Below are 19,719 nucleotides of genomic sequence, written 5' to 3' on the forward strand. Positions count from 1 at the left end.
TGATGGAAAGCTCCCTGTTAATTCCTTTGAAAATATAATAAAACATAACATTAAATATATAAGAATTAAAAATTTTATATTTTATTTATTTTATTAAACATATAATTTTAGAAAACGTAATTTTGATTAATATCTTTTTTATGCAATGAAATATACAATATACTTATAATGCATATGTGTCTATTAGACATTTTTATTTTTTACACAAATAATCATTAATTATTGACAAAATTTGTATTATAATATATTCATTATAATAAATATAATAAAGGAAATAGAATTGCTGTACATAGTTATATAGCAAGTTATAAGATTACTTTGATTAAAATATATTTTAAGCATATAATATTTCGTAATTACGTTTTACATACATGCTTTAAAACGCGCGTTAAATGTATCGAATATAATATCATTTTAGTTAGGAAATTTTACATGCATTTTAGATTATCACTTGATGTATATATTTTAACGCATCAAATTTTATCATAGTATAATGCGTATTTATTACTTTTAGCGCGCGCGCGCGAGAAAGAGAGAGAGAGAGAGAGTGAGAGATAGAGCATACTCTCGCTTCTCCTTGACGTCATGCATTGCGTAGTAAGGGAGGGGAGAACGCTGTGCACGTGACCCGTAACAGCCGTGAGCCATTCATTCCGACTTCGGCAGGTGTAGTGTGCGCACGTGTTTTTACTCCGGTGTCGGCGCCGGCATCAGTATGTGCGTCTCGCGTTCGGTCACCTCGAGATCGAGCGCGGCGTAAACATTTCTCGCGACGATAATATACATACAATAACACTACGTGATAAAACTTAATATATTAAAATATTTCTAAAAAAATTCCGAAATACAATAAAAATAATAACATTCGGCCTTGGTGACACATAGCGCGCTATTGTTTATATTCGTCTCGGCTTCGTCTCGTAATCGCGATCGTGTTTTCGTTCATATAATTTAATTTCGATCACAAAATTGTTGTCGGAGATCGTATTTGATCGTATTTGATTAAATAAAATTCTCTCAGCGTTGCTTTCGCGAATGAGAATCGAGCGAATCCCGAATTCGCAATCGATTTCCTCGATTGATTTCGTCTTTGGACTTAACTTTTGCTCGGAGTTTGATAGTGAATTCTCGACTGTCATCTCCAAGTATGATTTTCGTGCGTGAAATGGATTTTTCGATTGTTCCGAAATTCGAGAATGCTGTCAAAGTATCGCGTGTTTTTGTACGGATTAAAATATAACGATTTTAGTTTTGTGTGATTTAAACAAATTAAAAAAAGTATATCGCGCGTGTAAAACAATAGATTTTGACGACCCTGATATCTGAGAGGAGGAGGAGGCCTAGGAGAGGCATCGGGCAATGGTGGAGCAACTCTATAGTAAGTAATTTCTTATTTGTATATTAATTATTTATTATTACATATTAATTTATTATTAATTTATTATTATTATTAATTTAGTTTATATATTAAATATCATTATTAATATTATTATTATATGTTAATATATTATATCTTATATCAATATGCGTGATTTAACTCTACAATCTTTTATTTATATGTTACAGATCAACGTAGCAACCTTGACGATCTGAGAGAAGCAGGAAGCCTAGAAAACGACAACTGCACCGGCGAAGCATCCCTAAGGTAAATATTATTATTTTTATATTAATTGTTATAAATTACGTACACGAATTAATTTGGTTTATTGATTTAAATAATTGATTGATTTAATGCTGCCAGCGCACATTCCAGTATTATTGTAGTTTAGTGATTGTGAACTGTACTCTTCAAGTAGTATGCAACCATGCATATTATCAGCCGCGCGACTCACAAACATATGTACATCTAAATAAACTAATTAATTAAATAATTAATTGATTAAATAAATTTATTTGTTAATTCTTCCTTTATTCATCTCATAGAAAAATATAACATATTCAAAACTGTTTGATTTATTTTTTACCAAGGAATATCGCTAATATTTATTTAGTAAACGTGAATTAATTATAACATTCTATATAACAAATTTAATTACACATTAGTACATCTCATAGGATGAAATTATATTCCTGTATACAATAAAAAGTTTTTTTTCGTCAGTTTCAAACGGCAGTCTTGAATAATATATATTTAATTTAGTCCGTTAATGAGTAATGTCCGATGTATCGAGCAATCTTTTTCTAATTCAATGATTATATTTGTACTACATTTTATTTTTTGTATCGTATGTACTACATATAGAAAATATGTACTACATGTATAGAAAAATATTACATGAGTATAAATATTTATGAGTTCTCGAATATCAAATCCATGCCTTTGTTATTGCCGCAACTAGGAAAGTCGATCGGTACAAGAGGCAAATTTCGATCAAGTCCCACTCTCATTACGAATTGCATTCCAGGTCCAAGTAAATGAGGATATATAGCAGTGCTTCTCGCTTCCCACAACCAATATCCTGAAAAATACATTTAGAAAATTAAGAATATTGTGCGTTAAATAGATAGATTACACGCATGAAATATAACTTTTACCTAAATTGTCGGTGTAAAAACGAAGAATAATATAGCCTTTATTCGGCACGACAAAAGTATCTTTTCGCACCGGATTTACAAGATTTCGGTGTATTTTCTTATCACGGTCTAAGGATATAATTTCATCTTTGGTAATAGGCCGCTCGAAACTCTCTTGGCCTATGATACTGGCATTATAACCGTGTAGATGAAACGTATGGGATTCGTCACCTCCAAAGCCTGAGAAAAATACGATTTTTACATATGATTAGCTTTACTTTAAGATATTTATTTTTAATCTAAGAAACAATTTATATATTATATTATTAAAGAAAATTTATTTTCTATGAAAAAAAAACAGAATGTTAATTATCTCGCAGAGCATTCGTACAATAATATTACCTTCATTTATTAGTACAATCTCGATTGTTTTCCGCGGTGAAACTTGAACTATTTGCAGACATTCACAAAACAATGGCGTCTCAGCGCAACTGCTAGAACGTTTGTCCAGGGTGCAAATCGAGTCCTCCGGGGTATTTTCTGGTTGCGATAATATCGGAGATGAGGGATATTTGAAAGACATGCCGTTAATCTGTGATATCTTTCTCACGCCTTTCTCTAAGCCTGAAATTTTTTTAAATATAAGATATGTATAATGATGAAATGTTATATCTTTCTAAAAGAAAAAGCTACAAGTGCCAATAAAGCATTCCTGTCCCTATGTATACACAATACGATTATATTATTATTTTTAAATTTTTACTCTTTTTGTACTTAATAATAATACAATAGTTTAACAAGCTAAGAAATGTCACTTTTATTAAATGAGCAAACATTTTATATTTAAGAGAATATAAAATACAAAAATTGTCTTACTCAAATAAGCTGGATAATGTTTTGATACGTAGAGATAGTAAGAATTGTCTGTCATCTCGTCCGTAAAGAATGAAAAAGCATTTGTGTCAAAAGGTATATAGATTATTTCGTCCGCTTTTTCCTTCAACTGTGATAATTTTGTACTTTTCAAATCCAATGAACAAATAATATTTTTAGATATTTTATGACAATCATAACCACTTTCAATAATTTTAAACGCTTGTTCATCGAAGCTGTCAGCAGTAGCCTTTATCGCATTTGAATCCAATTTAGTATTTTCGTAAAAAATATATGCCTCGTGACGCAAATTACGGCAATCTCGAAGACCCTGAATGTTGAAGACATATTTGCCGATCGTCTGCTCTGCCATTAAAATGCAGTCGAGTCTTTCGCCTAAAAACAAATTTAAAATGTTGTAATTTATACGCTATACAATTCTTCATGCTTTATTCCATATACAATTGATATAAAATTGACTTTTTTAATGAGCATTTCGTTGAACGTAATCAGTTATAACTTATTTTGTTAAAACACTATGAGTTTTAATCTTGAACATCAAAGGAGTAATATTAACGAGTAATAACATTAACGCTATAATTTTTATTGAACAAAAGTATACAAATTTCAACAAATATAATAAAATTTTTATAAAATATGTATCTAGATGATTATGAAGATCTTTTGAGACGAAAAACATTTAATTGCACCGACATACATTGAATTTGTTTAAGTTGCACTAGAAGAAAAAGACATACATACGTACAAGACTGTTGTTGAGTTTACACATTATAATGAATTCTTTTTTAAGTTTTAAATTATTTCATTAAACTATTTGACTTAAATTTTATTTTAATTTTTTGTATGTACTGTTGTAACTGGAAATAAATTGTGATAAATCAAAAAATAACTCATGAAAGTTAAGTTCTTAAGAAACTTGATCAAACGTTCGGCTTGGTGAGAAAATGCCGAGTCAGTGTAATATTACAAAATATAAAATAAAATAGAATACGGTATGTAACATCAATTAAAGTCATTGCATCTCTTTTCTTAAACTGAAGAATATATAAAGATAGAGTGACAGTATTAATCGAAAAATTAGTCTATAATAAAGCATTGAAAATTTTAAGGTATACAAGTAAGTCAAAACTCTCTGTCGATTTTTACTGAAATATATTTTGTGAAAAAAGATTTTATATCTGATAGAGTAATCTGATGTAAGTTCCAATCCTCTGAGCGAAGAATTCTTTAAAAGCTTTATCGTATTAGACACATGGATATAACAATACATTCATATTTACATGTCTATAATTACTTACTCGCTATTAATCTTTTATAGATTTTAACCAATAGGTGCTAATGAGCACACAAGATTAATGAAGACATATTGAGCAGTTCGGGCTTTACTATTTTAAATAATTAAACGACGATGTAGATATAGACGATATACACATTTAACTCACTAATATAGTCTATTCACTTCCGTAGATGTAAGATCAATAAAAGTGTTTATTGAAATAAAATTATATTATAGACTAATCACTGTAATCACCGCTATTGTTACATCTTCGACTCGATTATCGACACTTAATCTTAGTGCTAGAGAAGAGTAACTATATTTATATCCGATATATCGTTATATCTGTTATGTTTAATATCTGTTTATAAAAAGTTATAGCAGTTGCGTTATATATAATATTGTATCATGGCGGTGATTACAAATAAAAAATATCCCATATCGATTCACATTTATATTTTATTCACATCACTAGGACTTTTTCTCAAAAATTGAAAAAATAGGAGAGATGATTTTTTTCATTAATTGTTCTGAATTGTCCTGCATTCTTCTTGCATTACCATTGCGTTAAAAATGAAATTTAAGTTAATTTAAATTAATCAATAAAAAATACGAGCACAAGCCAAATTGAAAATAAAAACATATAAAGTATTATTTAATTATAGTTTTTTTCATAAAGTTTGCACTTTTCATTTACAAAATCGAAAGACAAAAATAAAGATTGCGTTTAAATATATGCTTAACTTAGAAAGTTGCTTAATTTAAAAAAAACAACTAATCTGTTTAATACCGATTCAAATTAAAATACTTATAAAAATATTGCCATTAAAGTCTTTATCATCGATTCAGTCTTTAGAATCATCCGCTTTCGATTAATAAGAAGATAGCCGGGACAGTGCAATTATCAAGGTTAAAGGCATCGCATTGGCTTCTACACCATACATAATAACCACATTTAATTTATTCTTTATGTGAATTTCAGTTGTGCGTACTATTTTAAATAATCTAAATTATATCTCTCTTTTTCTCTTTCTTTCTATTTAAAAATTACAGCTTGTGGAAGCGGAAATAGGGGATAAAATTATATGGCCGCGGCAAACTCTCTACTCGTAACACGTACACGACCGGTCTTTGGAGTAATTTTACTTGAAATTGTCTTTCTTTTACTATCAAAGCCTACTCAGGCAAGAGCAAGTCTTGCAAACATAATTCGATAGGGACGTTGATAGCGCTAACGAAACACTATAAATTGCAACGACGACAACGATAACTTATCGCGCGATATCTTCCGTGTCGATGGTTTCCATCACCAAAACCTTATTAGCGACGCGTTTGCGCGTAAACCCCAATTTCCGCCTCGAAGAGGATCTGATTGATCCTGAGCTTGGCAACCGATCTTGAGTAAGAGTCGGGGATCTCAGCGAGTTGCACGGCGATACTTTCGCCGAACTTGGCAAACTCCTCCTTGGTCTTTTTCCTTCCTTTCTCATCTATCTCGCCGACCTCAAGTTTCATCCGTTCGACCTCGTCGAGATCGACCGGCGAACCGTCTTGGCTCGGTAACAAGCAACTGTACAACTCCATCGCCTTTAGACTCGACGACGAGGATTCCTCGGCGTCCTCGCTCAGAGAAGCATTGAAGGAACCGGTACCCGAACCGTTTGTCTCTTCATTGCAGTCCGTGAATGTTATGCTTTCCGGATCGATGTCGCTCACAATGTACTCTTCTTGTAGTTTTGATCCCTCCTCGACTTTCTGCGAAAAGGGGATCAGGCTGGATCAGGAATTTTATCGCGCTCTGACAATAGTGACAGAAAGAATTTACGTTTTACACTTGCTCGTTATTATTTTAATTACAATTGAATTACAAACGTTTAGAATTTATTTAATTAATGTCGCGTTCACACGATTCGAATCTAATCTCACCCGTTAATCTTCGAAGACAGCTGTTGAAACTTTCACACGCGATTACTTTTCCTTATATAAAACGTGAGAATAGCATTACTATTACGATAATTGCACAAGAAATATTTATAAAAATCATAATTGTCCTCTTGAGAAAATACAATAACTTTCAAATATCAAATAGAGAAAAGTTATTTGAAATCCATCATCTTCGCGTGTTGTCGAAGTTGCGCGTTATTATTATTGTTCTTCCGTGCGGTGAAATTAAACACAGCTAAACCAGAATTATCACAGAATGAACCGAATCGGATATAAAATAAAAATCGATTCAAATTTCCGTTGGGAAGCAAACGATAATACTATGTCGCCACACGTCGCCACGAGTCAATGAAGCATTCATCTCGATCAGCAACGCATCGCGCTATTATTTTAGGGTGAATTGCATCTTGTTCGTTATATATATCTTATTAATTGAATGAAAAATTATACACAAAGATCACCAAATTGTACACAATGTTTATAAAAATCAAAACCAAAAATTACACTTAGAAAATGAGATTTAAATTAATTAGCTATTAATTGAGAAAAGATTGCGAATTTGTTGCGATTAAAAAAAAAATTAATTCTTCTTTATTGAAAAACAAATGTGTAACTCTCAGGTTAATATGCAATTTTATTTTGCGTATTCCTTTTCTTTCTCTCTTTTAAACAAAATATATCTATTCAGGTAAATTTGTTTAAAAGAGAGAAAGATTTTCAAATTCGTATAATTTTACACGGAAAAAACCAAGAGAAATGACTCTACAATAATAGCGACTATTTCAATTGTCATCAGAATTGCCAGTTAAATTATAAAAGATGATTTGCGGCCAAATGATAAATAATATTCTTTTCTTCAGCCTACCTTTTTCCGTTTACTATATCTACGCGTGCCAAATTGTAGAAACTGCATAGATTTGAAGGCGAACCACTTGGAGACGTATATGTCGTCCGGGCCGGTGGCGGTGTCGTGGCTGTTCTGAATTTTGTGCACCTCTCGGGAATATTGGCACTTGAGATTAGTAATCTTCTTTTCAACTTCGAGGGTGTTGCAGCCGAGGATCTCGGCGAGCTCCTGGATAGCTCGCTTGCGCTTTGTGCGGTCCCGGTAGCCCCGAGCGTTCCAATCCCAGAGGACACGCCGTTGTTGATACTCGCGGAGTAGCTCCAGGGTCTTGTCGCGTGTCCACTCCATGCCGACGTGCGTCCTGCTAGATGCGCCTAGATCTTCCCAGAGCGTCCCGTGACTGTACATGTAAGATACGCGGAATATGTCCTGTAAGCGTTTTCGGGGCGCGAAGACACGCGCGCGAGTGAAGGAACGACGCGACGAGCGGCGAGACCGGAGATGGTGAACGGATCGTTGCCTACTGTTCGCTAATAAATTGCGAGGCAGAATCAACACGACGAAAGCCGCAGCCGCAAAACGAGCACGCGTTTTAATGATTTTTGCGCGAGGCTCACGCGCGCTTGGCCACCTTGCCTTCTTTATTTCTCTTTGCGAAAACCCTGGCGAGAGCACGAAGACGGCCGAGTCTGCGCGAATGTCATCCGCTCCTCGCCTGCGATTCACCATCCACATCGCTCTTATACAACCGGTGTTTACGAGAAAAGGAGAGATTGCGAGAAAGGGGCAGAGGGAGAGAAAATCTCCCTCTCCCTTTGTTACCAATGCCACTGATGCCCCCTCATACCGCTCTCTTCTCGTCGACCCCCTAGGATCTTTCTCTGTTTGCTCCTTTAAATCGTAAAGCGTGAAATCGGTTCGCTAGGAATTGTGTTAAAAATTGAACAATTCATCAAGCATCTTCTAATTATTGCGAATATTTTTTATCTTATCACTTTTTATTATCTCATCCATTCATCTTTGTGATTAGTCATGAATGAAATTAAATCTACGTTGCGTGTCGTTTACATTAGACGGTTTTAAATATCTGAAACCTGTTTTCTCTATGATTATTATTAGCTTTTTCAACGTAGTCGGAAGTGAAACACGCGAGTGCATTATGGAATATGTGCAAGAGATTGATCGGATATAGCAACATGCATATAAACATATGTATACACAAAAGTGCACTCGACTCTGAATTGATGTATATTTCTCTGCTTTTTTCTTCTTTTCTCTTCGTACGTGATGCTTTATTTCTCACGTTAATTATTAGTGTATGTGTATATCTCCCCGTGCTCGTCAAATCTACACAATTTTTACGTTATAATCGATAACGTTCGACATATAAGAGCCTGTATATACTTATTGATTTGTAGAGTGCATGATTTTATGTTACATTTTATGTTGCACGATGCTATCTTATATTGTTCATTTTATTTGTATATATAGTACGTTAATTTATTATAGAATAGATATGATATAATTTATATTTTAAAATCTAAAATTTATTTAGCACGTGCAATATGTACAATATACGTGCATTAAAGAAATCCGACTGACTTGAATATTACAGTAAGTTGAGAGATAAAACATAATCACTAGAAGTTATATATTATTGACGTATTTAGATACATTATAGTATAATTAAAATAATTATACTTGCATACAAGATCGTAAAACAGATTTACCATATGAGTATATTTGGGGGATGCATACTAAAATTTATTAAATTTAAATATTCAATGGAGTTTTGCATTACAATTAATAAAGAAACAGGAACCGTTTTTATGTCGACTTAGAGAGCGCTTATATGATGTCGGAAGAACGACAGGATGTGAAACTTACCTGGAAATAAAACGATATGTGTGCCCGTCATCGATTGTACAGGGTTGCTATCAGCAGCCAATACTCGGAGCGAGTGTCCATAGGCGGATAATAAAATGGGACAGTTGTGAGCATTGGCATTAATGAGACGTAATAAATAGGAAACCCCATGCTTTACTCGCACATACACTTCTCGTGCCTGTAAAAATTTCAAATACATGTCGAAACCCTTTTTTATTTTATATAATTGAAACTGTTATATATTAAACGCAGCTAACACGTTGTTTATAATTATTTTTATGACGTTCACAGTCGAATTGGAATCCAGGCGAGCGAGTTTTTCTTTTTATAATAATAATGATGGTAGAGAGTATATATACCTGACCATTTACGAGGAGCTCATTCGGTGTAGGTGAATGTAAGAGTATTTGTTGTGTCAGTGGAGTTGACGACCTTGATGACAGTACAAGAGTCCTTTCCAGACTGATGTTATCACGTGGTCCTCGAACTGTCAACGACCCGTACACTCCGTCGCCCTGCTGCGAGACTAATGGTGCCCTCCTCCTCAATTTTATTTTTCTCACTAATGATTCTTTTAAACTAAACCGCGCTATAGAATTTTACGTAAGTCTCGAGACGCGGATTCTTCGGATTTAAACGAGAATCAAGAAGGCTCTTTTGCGAAGAAAGAAAATAACACGAAGTTGAGAATGAACCACTCATCGCCATATCGCGTCAATTGAATCTGATAGTCTATCCACCACTGTTTTTGTTCTACCGAATAAAACAACTCTCCTCGCGAGATCATTTCAAACAAGTCACGATATAATTAATATATTTAAATAGAATATAGTTATACGAAAACCATATGTGACTTTTATTTGCAAAATAAAGAAACAGTGAGAAGAGAAATGCACCGGTCTTGCTCTTTTGAGTCTACGAATATTATTGATCTTGTTATTCTTGATGCGAACGCCGGATAGAATGTTCTACTACGGCATAGACCGGAGTCAAAATTCGAGCAATTTAAGTTCGAAATTAGCTGAGTTTGCGCAAAATTTTCCTTTCAATTTGTTCTTTTGCCAATACGAATTCCGTAAAATAATTCCATATAACATTCGCATTTACAGATAAAATTTCAAATATTTAGACAAAGCATTACAACGTACATATTACTATATTTTACGTCAGAAAAAATATTATGAAAAATTACATATAATAATCTCTGCATTCACGTACCTGAATGAGCGTGGTAGAAGTATGTTCCTGTATTCTCAGGATTTATCTTATAACGAAAACCATTGTAAGGTAAAATAGGACATTGTGTTATCATAGGCACACCGTCCATGTAATTAAAGTCTTTTTGGCGGATTCCATGCCAATGGAAAGTCAACTCGTCGCTTCTTAATTTGTTGTAAACAAGAACCTCTATTGTGTCACCGAGACAAATCTATTATACAAATATACATATTGTTTAAAAGAAATTTTTCTTTAAACAAGTTATACACATTTTCTTTAAAAACAATATAAATAATAATTAAGATATAATAATCAATTAAATTAATTAAAGATATAATAATAATTTAAAGAGAATATACACTACATAAATATCAAAAATTAGACACAAAAATTTTGTCGATATGGTAGAAAAAAATATTTTGTAGGATAAAAAAATCATACTCATATTTACTTGTATAGCTGGTCCCGGACTTTTTCCGTTAATTGTCAAAAAATTCTTTGACGCGTTAGTTATACACGTGGAAATCTCGTTCTTGTGCTCGATTTTGTCACAGGAACTAGTATAATTACATTAAAAATATATTACATATGTTGTAGCTGTTAATTGTTAGAGTTAATATAAGATAATTGTTCTCGTATTTCTAATATTTCTCTTTATATATTGAAAATTTTTTCGCGTAATATTTCGATAAGATATAAATAAAGTGTATAACAACATTATGTAAATCTAAATTGTGTGTGTGTGTGTGTGTGTGTGTGTGTGTGTGTGTGTGTGTGTGTGTGTGTGTGTGTGTGTGTGTGTGTGTGTGTGTGTGTGTGTGTGTGTGTGTGTGTGTGTGTGTGTGTGTGTGTGTTATGTGTACGTATATGTGTATGTGCATCAAAGTGATAGTGTAGCTTTGCGTAGTAACGGAACCTGTTACACATCAAAGTGAAAAATACATTCAATAAAATTCGCTATAGTCTGTTAGTTAATATTTTTATATTTATATTAGTATTTTTACTTATATTAATATTTTTTACTTTTATTAGATGTATAAAAATTTCGAAATTAATTTTTAACTGCAGTTTGTTCTGTCATAAAATTAATAAACAAATAAGGTCAGAAATAATTTAAATTTAATATTTTTAATCTAAAGTTTATATCTAAATTTATATTGAAAAGTAAAAATAGATTCGATTGAAACCGAAAGGAAAATGTAAGCTCGATAATATGATTCAAAAAGTTATTATGAAGAAAACCACGAAATTGCTCGTTAAAAACGCATGGCAAAGATTTAAATAAAGTATACGACAACATTATGTAAATCTAAATTTTATACATATATATATATATGTATATGTGTGTGACTGAATGTATGTCAAAGTACAGTACAGCTTTAGTATCGGAACCTGTTGCACATCAAAGTGAAGAATACATTCAACGACTGTGAATATTACCGTTAGAATGCTGCATTCCAATTCACGAATAAAGTAAAGAAATATTTGCTATTATTGCAAAACGTATGTTTCGGAAAAATTCACGAAACTACAGAATCTTTGATTCAAAACTTTTTGAGTTGTTCCGCTTTCTTGATTTCACTTTATACATAATTGCCCCTTTTTTATAATATTACGTTATTATATTATTTATATTTTACTTTAAGTATTCAAACTTTTTCTAGCTTGTAAATGTTTTCGTTCTTCTTGCGTATACGTATATAGTAGAATTATTAAATATTTACTAATTTGAAAATGCAATTAAATAAATCGTACTTTTCAATGTTACCTCACCTTATTGCGCCATGCGATTCTGTGACGAAGAACTGATAAACGCATGTTTTTCTTGAAGATATTTCGCCGGAACAAGGACGCGCACATTCATGATAATCATCTATTTTTTAAAAATGATAAAATTTTATCAAGCGAATTATCTCCTTTTGTGTGTTTAATAAAAATCTTATTGATTGATATATTGTTAATATAATCATTAAATTAACTTTATTAAGTTAAGTACACCACTTTACTTAGGAATAGAATGTCATAAAGTAATAAACTAATATTTTTCCGAAAATATACTTTGTTTTTACAGAACACATAATTAATTAAATAAAATATTCTGTGGTAAAAAGTTTCACTCACCGAATGTCTCAGAACATGAAACCAAAATCGAATAAATAAATATTAAAACTATCGAATAGTGAAGACACGACATGATGGCCCAGAATACCTGGGTTGTACCATACCAAGCACGTACATACGGTTTGAACGCTCCTGCACGGATCTAAGTTGACAACCGACCGACCGAAGGAAGTGAACGTTTTGCGAACAGCTCGCCGCGTGTTAGAGATTGAAGAGTGGGTGAAAGAAAGGCTTAAACTATAGGCTAAAGTAACACACTTCAAGGAAAGACTATCTATTTTTCGTTTTATCACAAAGATACAATTGTCGTATAATTCTCCCAAATACTGTTTTCTCCTCTAAATGCAGTTTCATTTTATATATATATATATAAATATAAAATTGAAGAAGAATAAGTATTATTTTCGTACAACAAAAGGATGAAAAACAAGAAAATTTTTTTCAAAAAACAAATAAATGATTGAAATCTACAAAAAAAAGAAACACATTCATATTTATGTATATATACATGTAGATTTGAATAAACTATTTTTAAATAATATTTCTACAGTTTATCGATATGATTTTTATATACATATAACAATATAAATACATTTTAAAAAGTTCCTTATTCAAAAAAATATTAATGTTCTTTGTACATTGTTTAGGTGTTTAAAAACAGATTGGTTTTGTAACACTGTAAACTACATAATGGTACTCCAGTTTTTGAACATGAATATTTTTTTGGATTTCCACATTGATTTACACTGCAAAGGATTTGTTTAGGAGGAATTTTTCTGAAAGAAAATTTACAAGAGAATATACACAACTATTGCTATCTACCTTAAATGTTACTAAAAAACTATAATAATAATAAATAATAATAAATATAATGAAAATAATAATAATAATAATAAATAATTTTATTATACTTACTCTTTGGTGGGACAAAGTGGAAAATCTTCACCAGGTGGTAGGGATATGGAACTTCCTTCAATCGTTAAACGATATGTCACTAGTGGTACTTGTTGCTTAGATAATCTGCCTTTGCTGATAACTTTAGATGCTTTAGATTCCTGCTTCTTAAGTAATCTTTCCATTGTCTTTTTCTACAAAAGTAATTTAAAAATATTTATTCGGAATTAAACAATTGTTATTGGTTTAATCAGGAAAATTTGTTTTAAATGTACTTTATCCTTCTCGCGTTTTTCATCAGCGAGTTGTTTTCGCTTCAAAGATTTCAAAGCAGCCTTCTGTATAGCTTCCGCAGTCATAACTTTTTCCTTGTAACCAGTAGGTAATGACATTAATTGTTCAACACCTGAATTTGGCTCAGTATCAGTTTTTCTCTCGAACATTGCTCTCTGTCGAGCTGTCATAAGTTTAGGATCCTTTGGTTTAATCTTTTTTAATTCATCATCAACCTGAAATAAAATATATACATTATTATTTCTTATTATAATTAAGAATCTGTTTTATCAAAATATATATAAATATATACAAATAGAAACAGTAATACATTTGAGAGGAAATACAATATATACCTCTTCAAGTTTACCAGACTCAATAGCATCGAGCCATCTTTCTTCTTCACTGCTGGTTCCACTATCTTTACCTTTGTTGCTTTTTGGAATTTTCTTTTTTGTAGTTGCTTTTGGAGAAGATGTAGTATTCATTGTAGCTGCACTTATACTACACGTTTTCAATATTTTTTCACGTTTATCCAAACTGAGAAATAAATCATATAAATCATATAAATTGTACATACATATGTAAAATGTTTAAATATTCTTGAAATTTGTTTTAAGTTAGACATGCATTGTTCTAAACTATTAAAAAATTTTTCTATTAATATATACTCTAATAAATATATTTTGAAAACAAAAAGCAGTACGTAATTTTATAATATATATTATAAAAATTATAAAAAAATATTACACAAATAATATACACGTATAATATACCTCCTTTCATCGTCTTTTTTCATTTTTATTCTGAAACTTTTCTTCCGATCAGTATCAGCTGTGATGTTAACAAAGACGTCGTGCATAAGTTTTTTCTTTTTATGCTTTTTATGTTTATGTTTTTTGTGTCTTTTTTGTGGTAGAACATCACTTGTATCTGATAAATATTTAATCAATATTGAGTATCGCGAAAAAATTTATCATTGAAAGCTTTATTAAAATGCAAAAATTAATACTATAGAGAAAAGAGAATTATACCTAAATTCATTTCTTCTTCGGTACTTATATCTCTCGGCTTACCCATTAGATCAAAACAAGTAGCCAAGTAACTTATCTAAAAAGTAATATACTCAAGATTGATGAAACTGCGTAAAGCTTAACATAACAAAACATTTGCTTTTTCTCCAATCCAATATATCAATCTCCACTCCATCCTGTTCTGCCTCTCAAAAATTGACGTATAGGTAAATAGGTTAGACAAGCCTTCGAAACGTCATTCTATCTTTATTCTATATGGAATATAGAACAAAGATAGACGATATATGTAATAGATGTTTCGAAGTATTCGTAGCGCAGTCTCGACCGCAGTCTTCATTGCATATCGCATGCGCGGCGAATTGTGACGTCAAGAAAGTTTAGGGCTGGGCTTTCATTTAACACGTCGGATACGGTGATTGGCTATCGAATAGAGAATTGTTAGTTTCTGTCGGAGTCTAATAATTCTCTATCTGATATCTGGATAGCCAATCACGAATTCAAACTCGCTTAAGGCGAGTTTAAAATTTTCCTTATTCTTTACATGAAGTAGAGAATGAAAGAAAAAGCTTCTATTGTAATATTTTTATCTTTTTAATTATATAAGGACATTATTAATTAAACTTGCTATAGCTTTGCATGTTTGAAACATCCTCCATACGTATCAGTCAAAGCAATCTCTTGCTGTCATATTTAACGTTAAATAGAGTTTGAGGACTGTTTTGTATGCACGTTTCTCAATATATGTTTGAACGTGCTTTCCATACAAAATAGGTGAAATTAAGATGCAGACAGCGATCTTTGTTTAACGTTAAATACAATATTCATTTAAACTAGAATCTATACCGCATTTTTCCGCTTTTCAATACCTTTATAATTAAATATTGTAATCTATAAATTATGTTAAAATTATAAAAAATTCATACTTTGTAAAATTCTTGATATATTTTTATATTTCAAGTTAAAAAGAATGTTCTTATATCAAATTAAAGAATATGATTGTGTCGCATTTATTTATTTATTTTTCTTTTTTTTTGACAATTTACACTAATTTTCAATAGTCGCAAAAGCGTCATTAATAATAATTATCTGAAAGCAGAATTGAAAGTATTGCAAAAATCAATTCGATAAAGCTATCATCAATATTACGTAACTCTTATTTAATAATCTACATCCTACGTATAATTTATAATTTAGAAGCGTAATCTGTACGTTTGTGCGTGTGTATATTTTTTGCATGGAATACACACATACATATATCATGTAAGATCTTTCATATATGATATATATATATATATATATGACACATGATCACGAATCGCGCGTGGTATTTACATACAATTACTAGGATTATTTATTCTTTTAGCATAAAGTCACTTAATATATTCGGTAACTTATACAATTAATTACAATGGAACAGTATCTAAAATCTATTAAAGTTGGATTTATTGGAGGCGGAAATATGGCTAGTGCTATAGGTGCTGGTTTAATTCACAAAGGTAATTGCACTTCTATATCTTTGTCACAATGAATGAAAGATTATGACAATATGGATTTACAAAAACAATGATACATGTTTTAACAGATATATTGAATCCAGACAACGTTTGGGTTTCCGGGCGTACAGACAGAACGCATAGTTTTTGGAAGGATTTAGGTGCGCATCCAACGTTGAAGAATAACGAAGTCGCAAGTAACTGTGACATCATATTTTTGACAGTGAAGCCACATATGCTAGATGATGCGCTTAACTCTATTGTGGAAAAAAAGGGGATTGAAAAGTGTGAGAATAAGCTATTTATTTCGGTGCTTGCTGGAGTAACGCTTGAAATTTTACATACTGTAAGCAAGACATTTTATATGTAACATGTATAATATTATTTTAATCTTTATAACAATTAATACAAAATTTTTTTTAGAAACTTTCAACTATTGCAACTTTACCAAGGATAATTAGATCTATGCCAAATACACCAATGATGGTTGGCGAAGGAATTACAGGTATGTCAAAAAAAAAAAAAAAAAAAAAAAAAAGATATAAATGCAGATTAATTTGTGTTAATACAAATGTAATTTTTAGTTTATTGCAGCAAAAATGCCGAGCCGAAAGATCTAGAACTAGTAGATACATTATTTTCCTATATTGGTATAAGCCAAAATGTACCAGAAAGTATTGTAAATGCCATTAGTGGTTTGTCAAGTTGTGGTCCAGCTTTTGTAAGTTATTGCAATATTGCTACAATTAGAAAAATACATGGAAACAGTTATGTACAAGTTTTAATTTTTATTTAGGCATATCTCATTATAGAAGCATTGTCAGATGGAGGTGTGAGGATGGGTGTGCCGAGGCCAATAGCAACTAAATTTGCAGCACAACTATTGGTAGGTGCTGGAAAAATGGTACTTGAAACTGGACGACATCCTGGTCAATTAAAGGACGAAGTTTGTTCTCCTGGAGGTACTTCCATCGCTGGTGTTCATGCTATGGAAACAGGCGGAGTCAGGTACTTTATAAATTATTTTATTTATTTAATCATGTAATTTCAAAATAATAAATTATTTAATTGACTGCAGGGGATCTATAATGAATGCTGTTCAGGCTTCTGTAAATAAAACAAATGAAATAACTTCTCAATTAAGTAATGCCCTTCAATAGTTAATATTTTAGTGAGTAAATGGGATAATTTTTAAGTAAGTAAATGCACAATGTTACTTCATATCTTTCAATCAAGCCATTTTTTTAATATTTAAATATTTGAAGAAAATATTTTATTTTGTAGCTTTGTAAAGTGGACTATAGTAAAATGGTGTCATAAATGTGTCAATTTTCAAAATTTTATTTTTATGTAAATATTTTTATACTTTTTTTTCAGGAATCAGTATAGTTTATTACGAAAAATATATACAATATGTTCTAATAACTACTCAGAAGCTACAAACTAGTAATATATTTAACTCATAAAAGATGTTTCTAGTAATCTATATTAATTTGGATGTGTATGATAATAAAATAATATATATGTAGTTACATCTATAATAATAAAAATAACATATATGTAATTACATCTACACATATATATTTATTTTGTCTTGCTTTATTTTATATATTATAAGAAAAACTTAATTTTTTGCATATTCGACACAACGTGAAGGGTCTGTAGGATAATATTCTTGACACTTAGTCATCAGCCTTTTAAGTGCTTGAATGTATTTCCTTTGAGTTTCATCGTTCATGACATGAGCAACATTCTTTGAGAAGATCTTTTCTCTACCAGTACGCGCGTGGATACCAACCATAGTTACACCAATGGGCCATGGAGAATTGCCTATGGCCATTTGTAAATATGCGTCGCTAGCCTGAAATAAAAATAATTAGGGCTTTATATATCATAAAATAGCTACATCATTGTTATATAATAAGAATTTATTTGCTATATTATATTTGTACTGATACATTATATATACAGTACACAACATATATAATCAAGTACATACCAATATATAATTACGTTGGAGTAAGTGTTTAACAATTTCTGTTAAACTGTCAGTTATATCCTCTGGAAGAGATTTATTCTTCAATTTTCTTAAAAGTGGCTTTAAATATTCCCTTGTTTGTGCATATGTTGCACTATTCATTTTTCCTTTTGTACTCATCTTCTCAGCGGTTGATCTACTGTTTAATTGATTGCCCCACATCTGGACTAGGTATTGTACAAACAGGGTAATTACACTCATGTCAAAATCCTTGTCTCCCTTATTTAATTTAGTTGACATTTTTTCTATGTCTTCGTAAGTAACACCTTCATCAGGTACATTCACATCTCCCTTCCCATCGAGACTTTGGGATTTGGAAGATGTCAAGATCTCGTTGAGATATGCTTGGTCCACTTGTTCCATTGCCTCTTGAAAATCATTTCTGAAGCCCTGTTAATACATTATCATAATATAAACTCATTGTGTGACAAGGTTTAATTAATAGAAATAATATATATGTAAAGAAACAAATATATTCTTTACCTTATTCACTTCTGGTTCCAAAATTTCACATTTTCTTAATCTTTTGAATGCCTCTATCTCAGATTCACTAAATAATAATATAGGCTCTCCTCTTTCACGTAACCGTCTAATTACTTCTTGTCTAGATAGTAAGTGTTCGGAACTACTGTCTGTTACAGATTCCTCTGATTGTTGACTATTATTTGATGGAGCAGCTTCATTATTCCCTTTGTCAATTTCATGCACTTCTTGTTGTTTTGATATTAATTGACTCCTTTTAAAATATTTTTTATTATTCTCCTGCAAAAGAAATATCACTATAAATATTGGCACACGATCACGTAATTACGTAAAATCACAAAATATAATACATAACGTACCAGGACATTACTTTCTTCCAATTCTTTACGTTTTTGCAATATCACTGCCTTTAGAATATCCATCTTGCTATAATAATTACACGGATAAATATTCGAATAAAATTATTATATAAATGAAAGATAAGTTTTATATATGCTTTTGCTCCAGCACTTTAATTCCTCTCTTTCAAAAAGTGATTATATTATTGACAAATCATTCTTCTTATATATCAAATTAATTCGACGTAAGTTTCTATAATTAAACCTTATTAATTAAAAACTTTGTATATTATTGTGAATGTATTTCATTTTTTAATAAAACATTCAAGAAAGAAAATAAACGTTGATAGTTCGCACGCTTAAAGTAAACCACGAAGTGAGGGAATTAACATTGAATTCGCCATTTTGACCATAGACAATATAAAATAATGTAAGTAAACTCGATAGAAGAGACTGTAGTCCGAA

The 19,719-nt window shown here is 31.1% G+C and overlaps 5 protein-coding genes across 8 annotated transcripts; 1 reads left to right on the forward strand and 4 right to left on the reverse strand.

Annotated features, from left to right (window-relative positions):
* Nucleotides 1-654: 654 nt before the first annotated feature.
* P5cr (Pyrroline 5-carboyxlate reductase) lies at nucleotides 655-17,899 on the forward strand. Of its 4 annotated transcripts, XM_072890832.1 has the most exons (8): nucleotides 655-1,378; nucleotides 1,567-1,645; nucleotides 16,266-16,398; nucleotides 16,485-16,741; nucleotides 16,819-16,900; nucleotides 16,980-17,116; nucleotides 17,192-17,403; nucleotides 17,474-17,725. In XM_072890832.1, the coding sequence occupies exons 3-8, from the start codon at nucleotides 16,311-16,313 to the stop codon at nucleotides 17,553-17,555; spliced, it is 858 nt and encodes a 285-aa protein (XP_072746933.1). In that variant the 5' UTR covers nucleotides 655-1,378; nucleotides 1,567-1,645; nucleotides 16,266-16,310; the 3' UTR covers nucleotides 17,556-17,725. The 4 variants fall into 4 exon arrangements, with proteins under 4 accessions (XP_072746933.1, XP_072746934.1, XP_072746932.1 ...); XM_072890833.1 differs by lacking the exons at nucleotides 655-1,378; nucleotides 1,567-1,645 and adding an exon at nucleotides 16,032-16,162; XM_072890831.1 differs by lacking the exons at nucleotides 655-1,378; nucleotides 1,567-1,645 and adding an exon at nucleotides 17,773-17,899 and having other exon boundaries at nucleotides 16,181-16,398; nucleotides 17,474-17,590.
* Nucleotides 1,546-12,904, reverse strand: LOC140665099 (uncharacterized). The gene is made up of 10 exons (XM_072890820.1): nucleotides 12,702-12,904; nucleotides 12,354-12,453; nucleotides 11,032-11,137; nucleotides 10,581-10,791; nucleotides 9,722-9,888; nucleotides 9,363-9,540; nucleotides 3,391-3,783; nucleotides 2,917-3,138; nucleotides 2,536-2,754; nucleotides 1,546-2,459 (listed from the first exon to the last, which is right to left on the reverse strand). Exons 1-10 carry the CDS (start codon nucleotides 12,772-12,774, stop codon nucleotides 2,290-2,292), a joined length of 1,839 nt encoding a protein of 612 aa, XP_072746921.1. The 5' UTR covers nucleotides 12,775-12,904; the 3' UTR covers nucleotides 1,546-2,289.
* LOC140665103 (uncharacterized) lies at nucleotides 4,708-8,719 on the reverse strand. The gene is made up of 2 exons (XM_072890824.1): nucleotides 7,494-8,719; nucleotides 4,708-6,439 (listed from the first exon to the last, which is right to left on the reverse strand). The coding sequence occupies exons 1-2, from the start codon at nucleotides 8,208-8,210 to the stop codon at nucleotides 6,005-6,007; spliced, it is 1,152 nt and encodes a 383-aa protein (XP_072746925.1). The 5' UTR covers nucleotides 8,211-8,719; the 3' UTR covers nucleotides 4,708-6,004.
* Nucleotides 12,952-15,122, reverse strand: LOC140665106 (INO80 complex subunit B). The gene is made up of 6 exons (XM_072890829.1): nucleotides 14,903-15,122; nucleotides 14,645-14,801; nucleotides 14,225-14,408; nucleotides 13,871-14,104; nucleotides 13,617-13,789; nucleotides 12,952-13,477 (listed from the first exon to the last, which is right to left on the reverse strand). Exons 1-6 carry the CDS (start codon nucleotides 14,946-14,948, stop codon nucleotides 13,345-13,347), a joined length of 927 nt encoding a protein of 308 aa, XP_072746930.1. The 5' UTR covers nucleotides 14,949-15,122; the 3' UTR covers nucleotides 12,952-13,344.
* Nucleotides 17,865-19,639, reverse strand: Prp18 (pre-mRNA processing factor 18). Its single transcript, XM_072890828.1, has 4 exons — nucleotides 19,276-19,639; nucleotides 18,917-19,195; nucleotides 18,395-18,823; nucleotides 17,865-18,256 (listed from the first exon to the last, which is right to left on the reverse strand). The coding sequence occupies exons 1-4, from the start codon at nucleotides 19,336-19,338 to the stop codon at nucleotides 18,020-18,022; spliced, it is 1,008 nt and encodes a 335-aa protein (XP_072746929.1). The 5' UTR covers nucleotides 19,339-19,639; the 3' UTR covers nucleotides 17,865-18,019.
* Nucleotides 19,640-19,719: the final 80 nt, after the last annotated feature.

This window comes from Anoplolepis gracilipes, chromosome 4 (genome assembly GCF_047496725.1).
Source record: "Anoplolepis gracilipes chromosome 4, ASM4749672v1, whole genome shotgun sequence".
Taxonomy (NCBI): domain Eukaryota; kingdom Metazoa; phylum Arthropoda; class Insecta; order Hymenoptera; family Formicidae; genus Anoplolepis; species Anoplolepis gracilipes.

What these genes read in the sequence shown, in the direction of transcription:
- Prp18 (XM_072890828.1), bottom strand. Translation starts at nt 19,338, where the DNA reads ATGGATATTCTAAAGGCAGTGATATTGCAAAAACGTAAAGAATTGGAA. An exon ending in TGGAAGAAAGTAATGTCCTG is followed by an intron (nt 19,196 to 19,275) that starts GTACGTTATGTA and finishes TTTCTTTTGCAG; the next exon opens with GAGAATAATAAAAAATATTT. An exon ending in TCCAACGTAATTATATATTG is followed by an intron (nt 18,257 to 18,394) that starts GTATGTACTTGA and finishes TTTTTATTTCAG; the next exon opens with GCTAGCGACGCATATTTACA.
- LOC140665106 (XM_072890829.1), bottom strand. Translation starts at nt 14,948, where the DNA reads ATGGGTAAGCCGAGAGATATAAGTACCGAAGAAGAAATGAATTTAG. An exon ending in CGAAGAAGAAATGAATTTAG is followed by an intron (nt 14,802 to 14,902) that starts GTATAATTCTCT and finishes AATATTTATCAG; the next exon opens with ATACAAGTGATGTTCTACCA. An exon ending in AAAAAAGACGATGAAAGGAG is followed by an intron (nt 14,409 to 14,644) that starts GTATATTATACG and finishes TTTATTTCTCAG; the next exon opens with TTTGGATAAACGTGAAAAAA.
- LOC140665103 (XM_072890824.1), bottom strand. Translation starts at nt 8,210, where the DNA reads ATGTGGATGGTGAATCGCAGGCGAGGAGCGGATGACATTCGCGCAGAC. An exon ending in GATATAGTAAACGGAAAAAG is followed by an intron (nt 6,440 to 7,493) that starts GTAGGCTGAAGA and finishes CCCTTTTCGCAG; the next exon opens with AAAGTCGAGGAGGGATCAAA.
- P5cr (XM_072890832.1), top strand. Translation starts at nt 16,311, where the DNA reads ATGGAACAGTATCTAAAATCTATTAAAGTTGGATTTATTGGAGGCGGA. An exon ending in CGCTTGAAATTTTACATACT is followed by an intron (nt 16,742 to 16,818) that starts GTAAGCAAGACA and finishes AATTTTTTTTAG; the next exon opens with AAACTTTCAACTATTGCAAC. An exon ending in CAAGTTGTGGTCCAGCTTTT is followed by an intron (nt 17,117 to 17,191) that starts GTAAGTTATTGC and finishes ATTTTTATTTAG; the next exon opens with GCATATCTCATTATAGAAGC.
- LOC140665099 (XM_072890820.1), bottom strand. Translation starts at nt 12,774, where the DNA reads ATGTCGTGTCTTCACTATTCGATAGTTTTAATATTTATTTATTCGATT. An exon ending in TTCATGTTCTGAGACATTCG is followed by an intron (nt 12,454 to 12,701) that starts GTGAGTGAAACT and finishes TTTAAAAAATAG; the next exon opens with ATGATTATCATGAATGTGCG. An exon ending in AGCTCCTCGTAAATGGTCAG is followed by an intron (nt 9,541 to 9,721) that starts GTATATATACTC and finishes AAATTTTTACAG; the next exon opens with GCACGAGAAGTGTATGTGCG.